Here is a 19,977-nt window from a genome sequence, read left to right on the forward strand (position 1 = left end):
ATTATTAGGTATCATGGCATGTTGTGAAGTACTTACAAATGAAAGAAAGGAAGAACTGAAAGTGCATCTGTATCTTTAGCTAATAGTAAAAACAAAAAAAAACCCACCAAACCCAAAACACAAACAATTATTTCAGTGGCCTCCACTCCCCAACTTTTCTGAGATGAGGCAAATTATTACTGCATGCACATCTAGGAAATTCCTCTAGTACTGTGTGCATGTCAGAGAGATTACATGGTGATGAATGCTTCCAGAACCTTTCTGCCTGTATGCTGGAAGAAAACTAACTCTCTTTATTTTCAGCTATGGAGATACTAGCAGAGTATGTGAACAGCCTTGAGCAGTACATTTTAGGGAACAGAAATTGGCTAAGTCCACGATGAAAATAAATTTGTTCTCTTTTTTTTTTATTCACCACCAAGGAATCTAACTTGAAATGTTTTGAAATTGCAAAACATTTTGTGTACTGCAACTGTTCTCTACTTTCAATACTGATACATTTCTAAAAAAAATATTTTTTCATTGCACATCTAGGTAAGGAAATCATTCATATTGCATTTGTGTGTGAAAGAGCTGAATATATGTATGTATACACTTTATCTGCCTTTCTGATTAAATACTGCATGTAATTATGACTAAGAACAATAAGAGTATTGGCAGAAAAAAGCTGATGGTGGCAAACTCTTGAGAAATGGATGTTGATATCTCATCACTCAAATTGATGTATGCATGCAAAACCCACCCACCACCAGCAGCCCAACAACATAGGCACAAATACTCTGTTATCCATTACTGCTATTCAGATTAGTCTGTTCTATTGGGTTGAGGAAACTGATACTATAGAAAGACAGGCTGTCTTCTTTGTTCCTCATTTCTGTACTGGTCACTATCAAGAATATTACTGGATTAGGTATGATCCTATACCTTCTCTCACAGTTCCCAACGTTTATTTTAATACTCAGGAACTCTCTCTTTGTCTCTACTTCTGAGTTGAATGGAAAGTTAGAACTGAAATCCTCCAAAAATGGGCTATAAACCACAGATCATCCTTCTTTTCCACCTCCCCCTCACATGAGTATGTTAACCTGCATCTTACTTTCAGTTACACAAAATACATGTTAGACATATGTTTTTAATTAATAAAAACAAATGGCTAAAATTAGAATTACAAATATGAAATCATTTGAGCTTTTGACTACTTTAAATCATGGCTCAAAAAAGTGTGGTGCTATCCCTGTCTCTGAAGACATCGGTTCCTGATGCCCAGAAGGCACTGGAAATGCATCTCCATTTAAAGCCTGCTCTGCCAACACACAGATGTATTCTCAGAATAGCAAAAAGCATGAACAGGTACAGGCAGGCAGGGAATTGTGTGTGAATTGTAGGCATGTGGTGAAGGATCTAGAAAGAGCCCAGCTCTAAGATAGCGGGCATTTTCCTACAGTCTGAAACTCCATCTCTAAACATTCCGTTTTCATATTTACATCTACCTTTTTTTAAAAAATAAAAGCAAAACTGAAACAAAACAAGGTCAAGCTTCCAAACTGACTCCTCCCTTCAAAAAGGTCCTGGAATAATTTATCCCAGCAAGCAATACAACCAGCTGAATCCACACCACTCTCAACTTATTATTTGTCATTCATGTAAATAGATTAAAAGAAGCAGAAAAGAAAAAAACACAAAGAAATAGATAAGCTGGGATAAACGTTCCTTACTCTGTGAGCATGGGCAAAGGTAAAATTTAACTGCAGTTACAAAAGACTTCCCATATTATGAACTACAATAAACATACAACGAATTCTCTATCAACTTGAATTCCTTGGACTAAATACAAAAATAATACATTGATTTTAGGAGCTCATTCTATGATGATGTTTAATTGGGAGGTAAATCTGTTTTTTTCCAAGAGCAGTTAAGAAGGATTGATTTCTGACAGCTGTTACTGTTTGAAAATTTAATATCCAGGATTTTTTTAGTATTGATTTGAAAGGGCATCTGTTTCTAGAACGTGTAAAGTTTTGATAAAGCAGAGATCATTTCTCTGCTTTCATTTTGTGCAATAAAGCTGCTCTTAATATTCTTATCTTTTAATATTGATTGCTAAATAGGGTGACTTCATCATACCATCAGTTTTTAAGAAAATCATTGAAGTCAGGTGGGTTTTCTATTCCAGAACAGAGGAATCATATGATCCAGTATCATAACCATCTTTGTTGCAGTGAGAAAATAAAACTAATGATTTTTACCTATATAAGACAGAGAAGTAAAGGTTGTATTAAACCAGAATTTTAAGTAGTATGCTTATTAATAAAAGTGAGAAATTATAAATTTAACTTTAGTGAATAAAGTATGTTTCATTTTATTACGGCTTTGGTAATATTAACCTTCTTTGATGAACTACTGGAGATTCATGCCAAAGATTTCTTTCAGCCTCTCTCCCACCCCCATGTATCTTATTTACCCATCTATGCTGGAAAATTTCAGATTTTATCTGGAAAATTCCAGATCACTACTTTTGTGAGCCCACTGTTTTGCCAGCGACAGGTGCTATGGTTCAGACAGAAGGCAAAATTGAACTGCCTTCTCTAAAACAAGACAGCAGCATCTTCCAAAGTGGAAGGTGGAAGTTGTGATTGTTACTGGGAGAAGGTGGAGAGGATGCATGCTGATAAAATTTGGCAAGAAAGAGAGCACTTGTTCTAATACTGACATCCATGATAGAGCTGTGAGAAACTACAAGCTTGAGTTCCAACTAGCTGAGAAATAAAATGGTGGGAAAAATACGATGATAAAATATAGCTCTTAAAAGTCAAAGAACTTCTATGATCCCTCATTGTTTACCAAGGCTTTATCTCATTCTGGGAATGTGTTTTATGTGACAACACATACTCTGTTCTTAAATACATATACAAGGAAAATCACGTGAATGTGCATGTACTGGCTTTTTTTTTTCTTCTCTTATCTACACAGTTATGCTGCATTTTGAAAGCAATGACACAGCTCACGTAGAATTTCAATCATAATATGTACAGGAAACATTCTAGAGGAAAGAACTTGAAGTCGGTCAAAAGAATGTAGAAATTAAACCAAGAGTACTGAAAGACAGATGTGGTTCATATTTGGGGTATAATTTCAGTGCTGGAAGCAGTAGCCAGTGCAAACCATCTATGACCTGAAAAAATTCCCAGGTTGGAAACTTGGTTTAGTACCCACAGATTGAGGTTGGCTACTCAGGAAATCTAAGTATGCCAAAGAGACAGAGAAATTGGGAATCTCCACCCCATTCCTTCAGTAGAAGCAAGAGTATTTTTGACTCATGAAAATACTTCCAAATTGGAACGTTCTAAAGATGAGAACAGTTTATGAAATACAGCTGAAATATCTCAAAAAATAGGAATAAAGGTCAAACAAAATCCAGTTCACCAAAGTAACAAATCAGAGAATCTTCCATCTTTCCATTATTTACAATTATGTAATTCCACTCCACCTCCCCACTTTACAAGAAAGTATCTCTTAAAGTTTTTTGGTTTTATGTAAATAACTGTTGAAGAAATACAATAGCTACAAAATACGATGGTTCTAAAGGAGCTTTGTAAATAGTGGCTAGTAATATTTCCTTTTATCTACCACTGAAATGCATCCATGTCTGGCAGCAATGTACTATCACTTCAGATGTGCGCAGCAGAAATAATCAGTTCAGTATCAGAGTGAAAAATATTCTACCTCATAGATGTTATAAAAATTGGACTCCACCAGCAGAAGGAACCATATCATTCTAGCAAGTCACTCCTTGATACATAACACCACAGAATAGTCTTTTACAATCTCTCTCATGTAAATGGAAAGTTAAAAATCTAACATTTCATCAGCGTAACTGACTCTGTTGCAGGATGATGGAACAAAGCTATTCAGAGCATTTATTTGGCCAACAGAGTTGCAATAGCATTCATGCACTTGTTTCTAGATTATTTAAAAATGCAAAACAAAAGCGTCAAGCAATGAGAGGTATAGTGGCTTTTCCAACTTAATGTTGACACTGGATATCCCTCACCCAATATTCTAACTTGAGATATATCTATATATATAGATAGATATAGATATATATGGATACATATATATAATCTATATGTATAGATTATTTACAGAAGTTCAGAGAAAATTCTAAATTTTTCTGTTCTGCAAGTTCTAAAGATTCCATTGCTTTGCTGTTTTATATAATCTGCTCTTTTAAACCTGTGAGAAAAAAAATAGCTTATTTTGCTCTCAGGAATGATATCATGGAAGTGTTAAGAATTTAACCATTTGTTGCTCACTTTCCTATATTAAGGCTTGCACTTACAAAATAAATTAAGAGCGGTACTTCTTAATAAATCAGAGACACCAACTGCTGAATTTCATTTCTGTACCTCCTTCATGCTCGCCTACCAGGAGCACGGACCTTTAGAAGAATTCCACTGATGGTGGCTGCAGTCAGAGTGCTCTCAAATTAACTATTCCTGTCTAAAAACAGAATTCGCAAAACTTTAGTTTTTCTTTTTATTCCAGGCTTTAGCTTTCCTTAAAACCAGGTTAGAGCAGAAAGGACTATGGGTCATGAACCACAACTTTCACATGGAATTTTAGTCTCTAAAATAATTAATGTATAACACTGTCATCCTGCCAAGAATGTCACTCCTGATTCAATCACACTGATATTAAATTGGGCCTTCAATTTTAAAATATACCACATCCTGCTTCAGTGAGGAACTTTGCTGAATCAGAGTGAAGAGAGAAGCAGGCATATGTTAAAGTGACAATTCCAAGAAATATTTTGAAGGCTGAATGAAAGGGTTTGATACTCTGAAATTAGAGCTTACTCAACTCAGGTACACATCCTCTCCACCTGCCAAAGTTATTTCTAAAGAACTTCTTCAGGTAATTCTGCAATAATGTGAAAGCCTAGCGTGAAGATGGCACCAGTGGTCATACTTTAATGGAACTGACAGTGCAGGGAGGTATATGAAATACAGCCAAGGTAGGTCAGCGCTTCAACAAACCTTACCACTTCACATTGGGTATTGGAGTCTGCTGTTTTACTGACTGTTACAAATTCATAATTTCACAGATATCGTGTTTCAATGTTACACAGTTGCTTCAAGTACGTATGTATGCATAACTCCAAGAAATGATAACAGTTTCTCTTCTTTGTTACTGACTCAAACCAAGAAATACAGAAAAAAAATACTACCACCTAAAGGTTGTTTGGCACCCTGGTTGAGCTGCTAGCACACAGCCTTGTAATACGATAATCACTGTCACTTTCCAGCAGGCTCAGTGTATAGGCCAAGTACTAACTCAGCTAATAAAGTAAAGAAAAACATGACTAAGACCTCCAACCCTATCATCTCTAAAAGCAAAAGTTCACCCGTAAACAAACACAGGGGCTGGTTTACTTTCTTTTTCAGCAGATTGCTTTAGTTTCCACAACCTTTGGTTTGGCACTTTCCGTAAATACTAAAACATTCAGACCTTTAAAAAAACACCAGGAATTCCTGACGGTTCGAAGGGTTTGTCTATGCGGATGTCAGACGTTTCTCTGTTATTAGGACCCAGGGTGAGTTTAATCTACAAAGAGATCAGTTGGCCTACATCATTAACACACTTCTACAAACAGTGGATAAAACAGTTTTAGATTACCAGAAGTTGCATCATTATGGATTATTATTTTAGCATTGTTAGTCTTCTATAATATGATGTTGCTCCCCCTGGAATACTGATTAAAATAGGAACCAGATGTGCTTTTCATGACCAGATCGAAAAAGATAAACATCCAGAAAATCAATTCAAATAAAAAGGATGCCCTGGGGGTGTTTCTCAAAACTGAAGAGGGAGAGCATATGTATCTTCAGAAAGGTGAGGCAGGAACTGAGAAAAACCTCAAAACCAGACCTCTCCTCTATTACAAAAAGAGCTAAGAAACAGGGAGCAATCTGTTTCTTCAGACATCTATTTTGGTTACACTCCAATGCACCATTATCTTAAAACTCTGTCCACTGAAATGAAGAGAAAAACCCAAAAATCAGTATTTTCAGTTTTGCTTACAAATCCACAAGAAATAATTCTCATAGGGGGAAAAAAAAAAGAGTGACTGTTTTATATCTCGATCCCTATATTTTACAGGAATACTGCTTTGGTCTACTAGCCTGTAAATATGATATGAAAGTTCCAAAAATAATCTTCAGCTCCAGAGAGCCACTAAATGAAGGCCTTATCTTCCTGCCAATCCTGATGGGAGCTCTTTTTGTGCTAAATGCAAGCTAGTATCTGGAATCTTGAAAACTGTGACTAAGACATAATGGCACTGTTTTGCAGAATAGAACAGACCGGCTGTTTTCTCCACATGCTTTAGAAAAGATCAAGATTTCCATTCACAAAGGAAAAAGGATCAATCCTCAATGCCTCAGTTTCTACAGTAGATTTCAGTGTGGCTATACTGAAGCCAGGTACTTTTCCCCCCTGCATCTCTGCATCTAGGAAAGAAATCAAAGACCATGCAAAAGGGAACTTCTCTACCTTCTTTGATAAGTGTGCAGTTGAATGGGTCTCTTGAGCAGGAAAACAAAACAAAAAAACCAACACACTACAACACAAAACAAATCACATCAATGTCTTTGTCCCTTACCTACCTAAATTTCAAGAGAACTAGAAAAGAGTCCCAGGTTGATCCTCCTCAGCACCAACTCTAATTGCTACTATCCTGGTTACCTCAGATGAGAGGAACTTCCACTGGGAAAAGCACAGGTCTCGCAATCGGATCTGCTAAACTTGCCTTGAAATAGTACAGCTTATGAGAGCAAAACAGAGAACTTATTTCTGGCTTTTATGAACAAATACTTTGTGTGTGAACAAAGCCTTTTCCCTGTGTAGTACAAGTCTCTAGAAGTCTTTTACTGCACATCAGTAGAGTCAAAATACATTGAATATTCAATATATTTACACTAAACTTAGAAATGATTCCACTCAGTAGAGCTTCATACATATTTGATTTGTCAGATTATGTTACTTCTTTTCTAAGTTTTGAAAGAAAACATTAGACAGGAGGAGAGGGGATTTGTATGAGAAATTCCTTGATCCTTCCCTGCACTTTGGTAAAATGACCCCAGGCTATTTGAGCATACCTTCACAGGATCCCCTATTTTGTAGCTCTTGTTTCTTCTGACTTACTTTATACATTAGGAGCTCCTTACTTTCTTCTTTCCCAGGCTTCACATCTCTCTCTCACTTCCTTTGGGACTTGCCAGGATTCTTCTATTATTTCTCTTTCAGCGATGTTAATGCCATTTAGTATTCTTCAGCCCATAGCTGGTTCTTTGTTCTCTTCCACATGCTAACACCTGTTGCTACATTAACAGGCCCCTTTGGATACCTGAAGATGCTCAACTTTCTCCTTGTGCAGAGGCTCACCAAGTCTAAAGTAAAATTATTTGCTCCTTACACTGTAGAAAGAGGCAAAAGCAGTTTGACTCAAAACTGCAAACATCCTCTGAAGGCACAAGAATACTTCCGCAGTGCAAAATATTTCTAATGGAATAGATGTCAGCTTCTGCGTATTTTTAACTGTTTTGTGATTCTACACATCCTACGGCTTCACACTACAAATTGTGGACATCAACATGCACAAATTTTCTTCTGATATTGGAGTAGTTGGTAGTAAGACTGCAAAATCAAAAACTCTGACTCTGGTAAATGCAGCATTAACATTGTTCATGCAAATTTGCTTCATCTTTTGTGGGCATAATCATGTACTCTTTCCACAGCAGTACAAATAGAAGTCCATCAATCACAGAATCTCACGGAATCATAGGAGTTGGAGGGGATTTCTGGAAATCATTTATCCACCTCCTGCTGAAGCAGGTTCTCTACAGTAGGTTGTGCAGGCGGGTTTTGAGCATCTCCAAAGATGGAAACCCTACAGGTTCTCCGGGCAGTTTTGTCCAGTGCTATGTAACCCTCAAAGTGAATAAGTTTTCCCTTGGTATGGAACTTTCTGTGCTCCAGTCTGTACCCAGTGCCCCTTATTCTGTCTCTGGGAATCTCACTGAAAAGAGCCTGATCCCATGCACTTGAACCTCACCCATTTAGGTATTTCTGAGCATTGATAAGATCCCCAGTCAAAGTTATTTTCTTCTTGATGCTGATATAATGCCCATTGAAGTCATGTTGGTTGCAAGGCCATGGAAAAAAAGTAGACAGAAGTAAAGGGCATTACTGACAGTCCTCATACTAGGATCCAAGAATTGTAACAAGGTTTTAGAATGCTTTAAGGTAACTATCTTTTCTTCCACAGGCTTCTCAGTCAAGAAGAGATGAATATTTTAGGCACCTACAGGATTTGTCAGGAAGGGCACAGACCATTTACTTGCATAGAAAAATTAATCTGTAACTAAAGGTTATAGAATACACGTTAAATTTGATAAACTATTCACCAGAGACATCTTAGAAACCAAGAATTTATACCAGATGCTGCCAATGTATTGTTCATTCCTAACAATGCTATGAAACAAACAAATAAACAAAGGCATGATCTTCGGAGAAGGATTTTATTGCAATGTGGTTAACTAGCAAAAAACTGACTGTTAAAATTCTTTCAAGAAAAGAAATAAATAAATATTCGAGAAAAGAGTGATTTTATCTTCTTAGTCTGTGTTTTTTTTAAGAACTGCATTTACAAATAAAAAAAACACAGTTGGCTCCCATGTTCAGCACAGTAACGTTATTGCTGGAGCATATACACCTACTTTCATGTTTATGAAACGTTTTCCATCATATCAGGAAAACTAAAATCTGATATATATACAAATGAGAAAATTTTAAAAATGATTTTCAGGGTACTGGATATTTACAAGACGTCATTTGCACTTATTTTTTGTGCTCAGCAATCTCCATAATCATATAATTCCTATGTGAATAATGAACATTCTTATGAACATCATCTTCTCAAACATGACGCATATTTTTTTAAACATATGCCACAGTTTTTCATCTGTAATGGAGGAGGAAATTTAAACATTTAAGCCGTTGAAGTAAAAAGATGGTAGTCATACATTCTTTGTAGTCATACAAAGTCAGTTCAAAAAAAATGTTCAATACAGAAAAAGATCTGCTGCAGTAATGCGTGGTCAAGCATGGCATAGCCAAGAGATGCAACAGGTAGAAAAACCAGGCAGATGCTGCAGATTTATTCAAGCTAATATTGTAAGTTGATATTGTAAGTTTTCTGAAAAGCTATCACTGCACTAGACAAACTGCTATCAAGGCATCAAGTTTTCTTTTCTCTTTAGTAATAAAAGTTTAAAATGCTGCCATGGGAGAGAACAGAATATTCAGATGACTTAGGCCTTGGTTGGTCTCCCCTCTGCCTCTTTATCACCTCCCAAATGTTCTGCATTCTATTTACACTTAACAGTAATATTTAGGTTTGAGTGGATAAAATTTAGCTAAAATGGACAGTCTTTGTCAAAACTAAGTGCAAAAAAAACCTGCAACTGAAATGCTGTTAAAGCATAGAAATCATCTTAGTAACGTAACAATTACAATAAGCAAAGAAAGCCAGGAATGAAGAGGCAGATCAGACCTATATCAGTTCTGATTCAGATCTGTTTTAAAGCCTGACCTTCATCAGCTGCTGACAAAATTCTATCCGTGCTAATGCCACAAGCCCAGCAAATAACTACTTAACAGTGCAACAGCTGCAGTGGGAGACATTTAAACTCAAGAAAGTACAACTGTCCACCAACAGAACGGATTACTCCTCGAATCGGCAAAAGAACTACATGTATGGAGAAGCAGGACGGTACCTTGGAATAAAAACTACCTTCATTCTAGGCAATGAAATGTCACATCTTGCCTAAACTCTCTTTCAGGAACTCTGAAAGGAGCTCTACAATTCTGACATATTCTCCATTTTCCATGTCCTTCGAATGCAAAGGCATTTTGAAACTTTACTGTGCTCGTTATATTCAAGCCATAGAAAATCTGATCCACTGGTCCGTACCCACACTAGATGCCTCAGAAACCATGCTGACACACCTGTTCTAACCCTGCACCTGTGCGTGGTTAGTACAGATCACAGCATCCTTACATCCTCCTTTCACACTCCTATCAAATGATTACTCTGGCCTGAAGTTACACAGATTTAATAGGATATCGCGGACTTCATTATCAGAGAGGGAATGCAGAAAAGTGGATAAAGTGGTGGAGTGCACACTGTAAATCAGTCATTAACACGGTTTCTCTATTAAAGGCACTCTTATTAAGTTCACTCAGTTCTGCAAATGCTTATTTGTCATCCAAATTGTAAACAGCTGGAAAGTACTACACCTGTGACTAAACAGTGTCCTTGTCTCCGACAGGTACTTAATAACATACAACTATTATAGAGAATTGCTCTTTTTCTGAATTTACTCATGCATTTTTAAGTCTCTGCAAACAGCATAACCTCACAGGGAAACAGGGCCCTTTCCTCCCCTCCCCCCTATTACTATTATTTTGTTTTTAGAACACACATAATATAATACAGCCAAATAGCTAACTGAAAGTTAGGAAAGGTCTTACCCTAGCTATTTCCTAAAATCAAATATTAGGAACAGTAGTAATCCAGTATCCTTTCTGCCATATACAATCTTGTGTTTTGTTATATTGCATTTGTTTTTATTGATGATATCAACCTTCTTAATTGCCTACTTTGAACAGAAAAAGGCAAGCCACTGAAGATAAGTCAAATTAAACCTCAACTTAGAACACTTGCAAATAACATAAAAGAAGGAATCCATGTTAAAGCTCAGGTGAAATCCTGGACCTGCTCAAGTACATGGAGTTAGGCTACCAGATATAGCCATGCCCCTTAAACTGAAGATGTCATAATTTACATCAGTGTCACTCCCTACAGTGACACCTTCAGTGCACTGTATGGGTAAGTGTTCAAAGTCTAAACAATATTGTTAAACTACAATGAAAGTATACAAACGATGTGATTACCCACATAGATATTTTCTATTCCTTTTCTTGTTCACTTATATATACATCAGTTAAAGATCTTGCTGTTAGGTGAGTGAGTCTCAGTGCAAATACTGTCCTTGCAGGAGCTGCATGGAAAAATCAAGTATTTGAAGAAAGAAAATATGCTTGTTAGAAAGGGGAAAAAGACAACGACAAAAAAGAATGAAATACACACTTTGCAGGAGCAAAGGCTAGGAACAAACTCAAGAAAACCCATACTACCTACTCAAAATACATTAATGTGATTGAAAGCCAGATGTTTAGCTGTGTAAATCACTGCAGTATGATAGAAATCTGACTCATAAATCATTCTAAGTTATGTAAGAATATATTACCCATAATTTTATATCTCTAATGTTCTTTTAAAATGTAACTATTAGTCAGGAGATGACAAGAGTTTACTTTGATAACATTAGTTTGGCAGTCTCTGTGAGTATGCAGCATGATACAGACTTTAATCTGTGTCATCATTCTTTTCCTCACAAGTTCCCTCCCTAACTTAATGCACAAGATAAATAACTGGTGTTTTGTGCCCTTGGAGTACATTACCCCACAGCACCAGTAATTTTTCAACATGGAGCACGTACGTGCGTGTGATTAAGTTTTAAAATTCCATCCCAGGAGTGCTGTTGCATCCAGAGCACTCAAGTGGAAGCAGTACACTTCAGATCTATCACCACTCTTTGATTACTGAAACTGCCAGCTATCACAGGCTGTAAGAAAATTGAGGTCCCTCGTATTTTGGGCCATGCCAAAGATTTGCATTGAAGGTTCATGATCAACCAAAAAACTGCTTCTGTGTAAACCCTGGTTTCACTTTATGTTTTGGAAGTATTCCTGTTATATTTTCCTTGCCTACTGACTTAATGTCTCTGTATTTTGGTCCCCATCTCTTGCTCAGCTTTCTGCAGTAGCCTTTCTGAATCATCGTCCTCTCTTCAGTGCCAGCTCCTCCTTCCCCTGCATGTTCCTGGCAGTGTTCAGTCCCACTCCCCTAATTAAATCCTAGTGCTCTCTCACTTAAAGCATTTTATCACAAATTCGGACCACTTGCTATCTCTACTCCACACAGCCAGCTTTCAGATTACTTAAATGCTATAGATATATACCTATTAGATTACCCACTGTTAAGTGACATTGCAAGTCCTTGCATTAAATACAAGTATATATCTATGTAAGATGTTAAGTCACGTGTCATAATTGCTGTACATTTTTACTAATCCTTTCTTTCCCACTTTAACTGGTAGTATCTTTACACATCAAAGTGCAGTGCTTAATGCACCACTGTCTGACTACGAGTAGATGCCAAAATGTATTTACTGGAAGTCTACTAATCACATCACCTTAATTGTACTTTAATCAAAGAGTGCAAATTGTGGTTAAAATCAAAGACAGGACCACATCGTTTGCACATGATGAGATATTAATTAGAGATGTAAAGAAATATTTGAATAAGAGGATAATTTTCCATTCTCAATCAACCTTTGTTCAGTGAGGTAGATATGCAGTATTAGAAGATGAATGAAACCACAGTTAGGAAACTAGGAAAAAAAATAGGCTGAAAACTGTCCTCCAAATCTGCCGTCAAGTGGGCTCCAATTAAAAGGAACTAAAATTGTTTTCTAAGATTAAAAGACTTGCAGATAGACAGGATAATAATGGTTATGTATTATTGTGGCAATAAAGTTCCATTCTTGCTTTAGACTTCATTCACAAATTATATTTTGTTACAGGCAATAAAATGTTTAACTATCAAGTAAACCAAAATAATTAAGCTACGTATGAAGCTGGGTGAAGGGTTAGAAGTGGCTGGCTTGTTTGAGTACTTAAGGAAAGAAACACAAAAACACACTGCATGCATATTTCAGTCTTGGATATCTGTGCATAGCTATGTTCCGAGTTAAAAGCAAAGTTTGAAGAGACCATTTCATATTTATTGCTGATAATATAAAATTCAATAATTACAAGTGAATTTCATAAGACATTTCCATCCCATCTCAGCTATTGCCACACAGTCCTAACATCCAGCTTCTTAGGTTAAAAGTCTGACACTGAGACTATCTTCTTACTGTCTCCAATTCTGAGACTTTTGGCAGATGTTCTAAAGCAAATTGGAAATGAATTGGGGAACAACGAGCAGTAGAATATCAGGTATGTATTGCCCTGAAGGCAAGTTGGACAAAATGGAGATTTTCCTTGTTGTGATTTTTTTTTTTTTTAATTAACTGCTTTTATGACCCAATGCAGAACTTGGATGGCACCTATTACACAATTGCACAATTTTCACAACTAAAAGCAAAGTTATTTTCACTTTCTCCTTTCCAGTATGTGCACTGCCCACAGCACTGCTGCAAGTGAGTGCAAGCAAGCAGGAAACAATGCATGAGTTAATGGAGGGGGGGGGCAGATTTTAATATAGAAGCACATTTATTTTACCAATTTTCACGTGGCCACGATACTTCGATTTCTTTCTTTAAATACACTTTTTACTAGAGAAATACAAAACTGCTAGCATTTCAGGTCAACAATTTCCCTGTATCATCAAAGACTTGCTTGGGATTCAATTTGCAAAGCCCTTTGTGTGCATGTTTGTAAGAAGCTAGAGAAAGAAGTTCCAGTCAAGCCAAATATTCCATAAAACTAAAATAATTTGAGAAGGTTATTAGTTGTGCTTGGCTTAAAAAGAAGTGAGTTAAATTCATGCAAAAAATCATGACTTGCATATGCAGATCAAGATGGCATCCTTTCATTAAAAATTAAGCAGTTGTGTAGCAAGACAAATCTGTGTGGTTAAATAAAAATACAGTACAAGGATTTTGAAAAATGTTATATAATCAGAAAAAGTGAGAATGTTGAAACTATCAGCAGTAATTAAAGAATAATTACATTGTTCACTGACTAAGCTTACAGCTTGTGCCTTATTTAAACTTGTTTTATTCTAAACAAAACTTCATATAGATCTGAACTGAAACAGAGCATAAAAAACACAAAGAAAATGATTTATTTTTCAGACTCAAAAGAAATACATGTCTATGGCTGGACCACATGCAGCTCCAGCTTCCTAGATCTGACACCTCAGGTACATATCTTTCTCCTGTAACTAACTGTCAGAAACAACAAGTTAGCAAGGAAATTAAAAAATTAAAACCAGTTTGGATCTGAAAGTGAAAGTTGTTACTGCTCATAAAAAAATCCACACAGAATATTTACAAAACCATTTCTACTTGCATCCTACTTTGCTGAGTAAAAGAGAGTTTACATGTTACCTTTGATTGCTTTCTTTTTAATGCACAACAGATAAGCCTTTTGAATACCACAGATTTTTTTCATTGCTATCATTCTGTAGTCAGACTGTGGAATAGATCTGAGAACACACCGATATAAATCCAGCAAACGTACTGGCAAAAACACAACTGGGATAAATCATTGCAGCCCCACTTCTGGTCAGAATGGTAGACATGGGTTGACAAGACACAAAGTCAAGGTGGAAACAGCTGTAATCACAATTTACAAGGGTTAACCTAATGAAAGTCTCTTTGTGTATCCACCATGGACATTCAGCCTTTGGAAGTCACACAGTGTCATGCACATACCGAGCCCTAGCTGAACTAGAAAAACCAGGCTGAGTCACAGAATATAGAAAACAGTCCAAAATGCTGAAATGGAGATACTAAGAAGTTGATCACCCTTGGATTGTGAGGGACAATGTTTAGAACTAAATGAAATTAGTGACAAATGGGATTAATCCATGGAAGCACTAACAAGGAAGTCGAGTACTTCAAGGAAGTCAGCGGCTCACTCTCTGTATAAAGGAAAGGCTGTGTAAACAAGGTCAGGTAGTCTCTTCTACCTTTGATGTTTACTTAGGATCATCCCAGCGAAAGCCCCCGTGTTATTTGTGTCCCCCTTACCACAAGGTGGCACATATGTACTCTGCATGGTGTTTAGCTGCCTCTGTACAGCATTCCCATTAATTTCTAAGAAGTAACTGTAATCCATTTCTGTAGAGCCACATGTGGCAAGGGAAGCAAAGCAGGTAATGAAAAACTGCATTAATATGTCAAGTATAGACAACTAAATAATTCTTGATTCATTAATTCCAAACTTTCCTTCTTACTATTATCTACAGAAGGGTTTGAGATGTATTCTCAGTAGCAGTGCAAAAGCTAAACAAGAGGTATTTAAAAGCCTGGCTTCTGTAAGTTTTATAAATAGATTCATCAGAACCTCAACAGGTTTTACAGGTGAAATGGAACACAGACTTCGGGTAGCAGACTGATGCTAGAGACAAGTACAAACACATAAGCAGAAAGCCAGAAACATTTACCCATTACTCCTCTTCTGAGGAGTGGAAGTCTGCCGGCCATCCACAGGCTGGTGCATGAGAGTTCTACTTGTACTGCTACAACTTTTCCTTCTCACCTTGCAAGTTTCAGGAACTAGTAACCACCTATGCTAAGGAAGGCTCATCCCTAGTAGCACTCTTCATGTTGATAAAGGTTGTGTTTTGAACGTCAGTCTTTAAGACATCTAAATATGCATTTCTATTTTCCCCCAGTGGAAGATCAAGCCAAATCTCACTGTTGTTTTTTGTTTGTTTGCAGTGGTCCCTCTTTTTATGTCTATGATATAAAAACAGGCAGCACAATCTATAACGGCCACAGCATACTCTCTCCACAGTACGTAATGAACACACGTTTTGTATGTCCATCAGAAAGGCAATAAGCAGAGTATGAATCCACTGAGCTGCAGAAAAGATCTGAAAGAAAACTGAAATAAGTGTGTGCATCTAAAAGAGAGGAGAATTTTTTTTTAAGACAGAAAAATACTGACCTAAACCAAAGCCCAGAAACACTAACTAGCACGCAAAGCAGTTCTATCCACACATCATGGGATCTGTGTTTTTAGAAAGTAGATTCTTGGAGATTTGAAGTATAAACTATGTACATAGCTCCCTCTGATGACCATTGGACACGATACAATGCAAGCCTCCTTTTATTTTTGTTCGTGCATTCAACTGACAGCTGACTGGTTAAATTCTAATTGCTTCCAAGTGAGGTCAGCAAAGGTATTTATCGAAAAGGACTGAACAACAGGCTCTACACACACATGCACGCACACGCATAAGCACACATCTCTCCAGCGTGTTGATTTATGGAAACAATTATTATTTTGGTGGAGTCTTTCTGAGCTGAGAAAGTTTGTAGCTGCAGTGGTGTGTCTCATGTTGCAAAAAGCAGACAACAGAAATGGAATACTTGGGTATCCAGCTCTTATCAACAGGAAAAAGTAAGTTATCTGTCCTTTACGAGAACGTTTAACAGTTTCTAACAGTTAATAAGCTTTATCTTCGTTTGTATATACTAGACGCTAAAAAGCATTAAGAAAACTGCTCATATTGCTAAACTGAAAAAAGTAGGAATAAAAACACAGGCTAAGACTGAAGTCTGTCTTGAAATTTAAACTAGGGAAATGTTACCTGATAATTGTGTTAACAGCAAAGATATATGCATGAAGTAATCAGCAAAATTTTACCATGCATGAGAAAGTATGTCTACTGTATCAGTAGGGGATTTTTGGAAGGACTTAAGAGTGAAGATAGAACAATGTTTACAATCAGTTTAAATGTCTGTTTATGTAATAAATAAGTTATGTGAAAGATATCTATTGTATATACATTTGCATATTTGTAAGAGTCAGCTTAGCATGTCATACATTTATGTAAAGTACTTTTCAGTAGCATAATGTATCCTTGCACGTTTGTAACAACTGAGCATAAAGACTTACACATGCACCTTTTCTCACAGATCTTTTACTTTCAGTGCAAGCAGCAAATTCAAGTAGTACAGAAGGTTACAACAACAAAGGTTTTTATAACTTGTGTCTTTAAAGGATATTCTGACTGAAGAGATATTTAAGAAGCTCTTCTATTTCGCCATTAACTATTAAGGAATAACGATCAGAATTCTAGAAGAGGGAACAATCTCATTTAAATGAATCTGTAACTCGTAAAGACAGAAGGCAGGTCGGTGACCTAAGAGCAACAGTCTACTTGAGATTTAATTTTCATTATGTTGTTCATGAACACCCAGAACACTGCACTATAATGCACAAATGGATACTGACATGGATCCTGCCAATTTTGCTCTACAGATCATACTTTTACATTATCTTTCTAATGGGCACTATATCTTTAGCTTGCAATGACATGACTCCAGAGCAAATGGCTACAAATGTGAACTGTTCCAGCCCTGAGCGACATACCAGAAGCTATGATTATATGGAAGGGGGGGATGTAAGAGTGAGAAGACTTTTCTGTCGAACTCAGTGGTATATGAGGATTGATAAGCGAGGCAAAGTAAAAGGGACGAGAGAAGCAAACAACAACTACAGTAAGTAGTATCTTTGCTTTTCCTATTTGACTTCTAAGTTTTTAAGAATTTACACGCCATTGTTTCCCTATTCTTGATTTATAGTAATTTCAAAAGAATTTTGTACAGCGTACTGACCATTGTATAAGAAGAGTTTGCCAATTAATCCTACAGCAGGACATTTGTTATTGATTTTGAAATGCGTCATTTTAAATACTACATGGTAGATCTGCTAATGTATTAGTTGCAGCTGGTAACTATTAGCAAACAGAGAGCCTATTTTAACAAGTGAATTAAGATTGTAAGTATGAAAATGTATAACCACAAACTCTGCTCATAAAATACTTATGAAACATTAACCTATGCTTATACAAACTACTAAAAAGTTTGGTATGTTCAAGTTAAAATTAAAATATATGCAATACTAGAAAGTTCAATGGAAAGAATTATGTAAACTGTCTTGCAAAATCTTTCAGAGAGCTTGCCAAGCCAGGGATCAAATCTATTATAGTTTCTGCAGTTCATTATTACAATGATCATGATGATGAAAAAATATTCTCTCCTCTTTCTTCCAAAAAGATGACTCATCTAGAGAGAATGGACATATAATATTTTGCAAAGCTGTAGCAGATACAACTTTCGAACTGGCAAAAGAATTGCTGTACTAATGTATATTTTTCGCACATATCCTGTATATCTCCCAGTAACAGCTACTGATGACATCGATTTTACAATCACTATTTTTCATATCTTGGCTTTCATGTTATCATATGGATGGCATACATAAACATGACATCTAATTAAGAAAGTAATGTCTTAATTCACAACAATAAAACACATAGGATTATATTGCATATTTCAAAATAAAATTAAAAGACAGACATGTTGGTCTGGTGTGTATAGTCATCTGAAAGATCAAATTTCTTTCCCATGATGCTATTAAATACAGTTACCTAATATATATATCTATATATATATATAAACTAATATAGGTTTCTCATACCATTGTGGTTTTTATAAAAACAGCAGCAAAACAAAAAAAACCAACAAATTAAAACCCCAAACTTTAAGAATTGTTGGCATGACTCATCTTTCAACTGAAGTTGACAGCTTATTTTCTATAAAAACAGCACTTTTCAATGCTAAGCACCTAAATAGTGGGCTTTATAATCTATTTCTTTATTTCATGACTGCATTAATTACTTGTCAACTTGAGCATCTAAAACTTCATTGAGTAATGTCACCATTGCTTTTAAATTTTGTTTCCATATGTCTCATTTCTTCCTGTTCTATTATGTAGTGAATAGCTATATTGCTCTGAAAGACAACACATGGCCAGCAGCCAAATAAATTATTTGGTCCATATTCAAGAAGACTCCCATTGAGTTTCAGGAGGACATTGTTACAGTAGAGATCCATAGTGCTAGTTTGGAAGTGAAATGCAGCTCTCATAAAAATAACTGGAAGAACTATTACTAGTGGTTGGAACAGTTTATTCTGATTTTTGCAGAGAAGGAAATATCGGCTGCATCCATTTTTTGTTCTGTGTTTATTTACAAACAAGTACATAAAATGTTATGGCAGCATATAAAGTTCAGTAGTTATGTAAATTTGCTTTTTGTGTTTCTACGCTGCTTAACTAAGAACTCTGTTAGTAATTTAGCATTATTCCAAATTCAAGTAAGGTTCCTCCATTATCTGCAGGATTCCATGCTGCTGAAGCACACTAGTGATATCCTGAAATGTTCTGTAGTAAAACCAGCAGAGGATACCAGATCACCATGTGTTAAAGGCAAACCACTTTCCTGTAGAGTTTCCTGAGCATTTTATGAAGAGTTACTGATGGTAATAAACAGCTACAAATTATAGAAACACATCCTTGAGTTATTATACCCTTACCTTTATATGTAAAAAACACTGAACTCTTTCTGGTAAATGTAATGAGCATCTGAAGAAAAACAATCAACACTTGAAAGGTTTATCTGGTAACTGAGACTCACTGTGATGAAATGTTATCAATAAACTTAACTAAAGTATATGGGAAGTTTCTCACCATCTTAAACTTGGTTCCCTCTCCATATTTTATCTATTGTACAGTAGGAAATAATATCTGAATGTTTCTGTTAGATAAGTAGAACAAGGAAATATAGACAAAGTGAAACAAAAATAGGAGCACTGAATTTCTGAGAAACTCAAAAATTTAGCTTTGTTTGTTTTGCCAAATACTCTAATCAACAGTAGGAAGCCTTTCTGAAGATGTGTTTATGGCTCTACACTAAAATACACTAAGAGAAAATGATGGGAGAGGGAGGGGGCGAAAGAAGACAACCTGAACTAATCTGCTTTCCCTAACCAATTGTTTTGTTTGGTTAACATCAGTAGACTAAACTGGCTATTTTTAGCCAAGATTTCTGAAAAGCATCATTTAAAAATTGTATCCATTGCTAAGACTGATTATTCTGTGTGTTCAAACATTCCTGCTCTGTGAACTCCAGTTCTGGAAGCTTTAAGTTAGTAAAATGTAAATCAAACCTGTTTCTTAGGATGGAATCCCAGAACAGTTGCAGCC

At 36.1% G+C, this 19,977-nt stretch overlaps 2 protein-coding genes across 5 annotated transcripts in view; one reads left to right on the forward strand and one right to left on the reverse strand.

The window, feature by feature from the left end:
- The window catches only part of FAM227B (family with sequence similarity 227 member B), a 121,586-nt gene that overhangs the window by 59,128 nt on the left and 42,481 nt on the right, over nucleotides 1-19,977 (reverse strand). The gene's annotated exons all lie outside the window — the stretch shown is intronic.
- FGF7 (fibroblast growth factor 7) overlaps nucleotides 16,139-19,977 on the forward strand; it is a 30,897-nt gene continuing 27,058 nt past the window's right edge. The window contains exons 1-2 of one of the 4 annotated variants that reach the window (XM_015291987.4): nucleotides 16,139-16,326; nucleotides 16,930-17,429. In XM_015291987.4, the coding sequence (XP_015147473.1) occupies nucleotides 17,144-17,429 (286 nt within the window). In that variant the 5' untranslated portion in view covers nucleotides 16,139-16,326; nucleotides 16,930-17,143. Of the gene's footprint in view, nucleotides 16,327-16,929; nucleotides 17,430-19,977 lie in introns of those variants that run through there. The other 3 variants (XM_015291985.4, XM_015291989.4, NM_001012525.1) reach the window with 3 other exon arrangements.

The sequence above is a fragment of the Gallus gallus genome, chromosome 10, assembly GCF_016699485.2.
Source record: "Gallus gallus isolate bGalGal1 chromosome 10, bGalGal1.mat.broiler.GRCg7b, whole genome shotgun sequence".
NCBI classification, from domain to species: domain Eukaryota; kingdom Metazoa; phylum Chordata; class Aves; order Galliformes; family Phasianidae; genus Gallus; species Gallus gallus.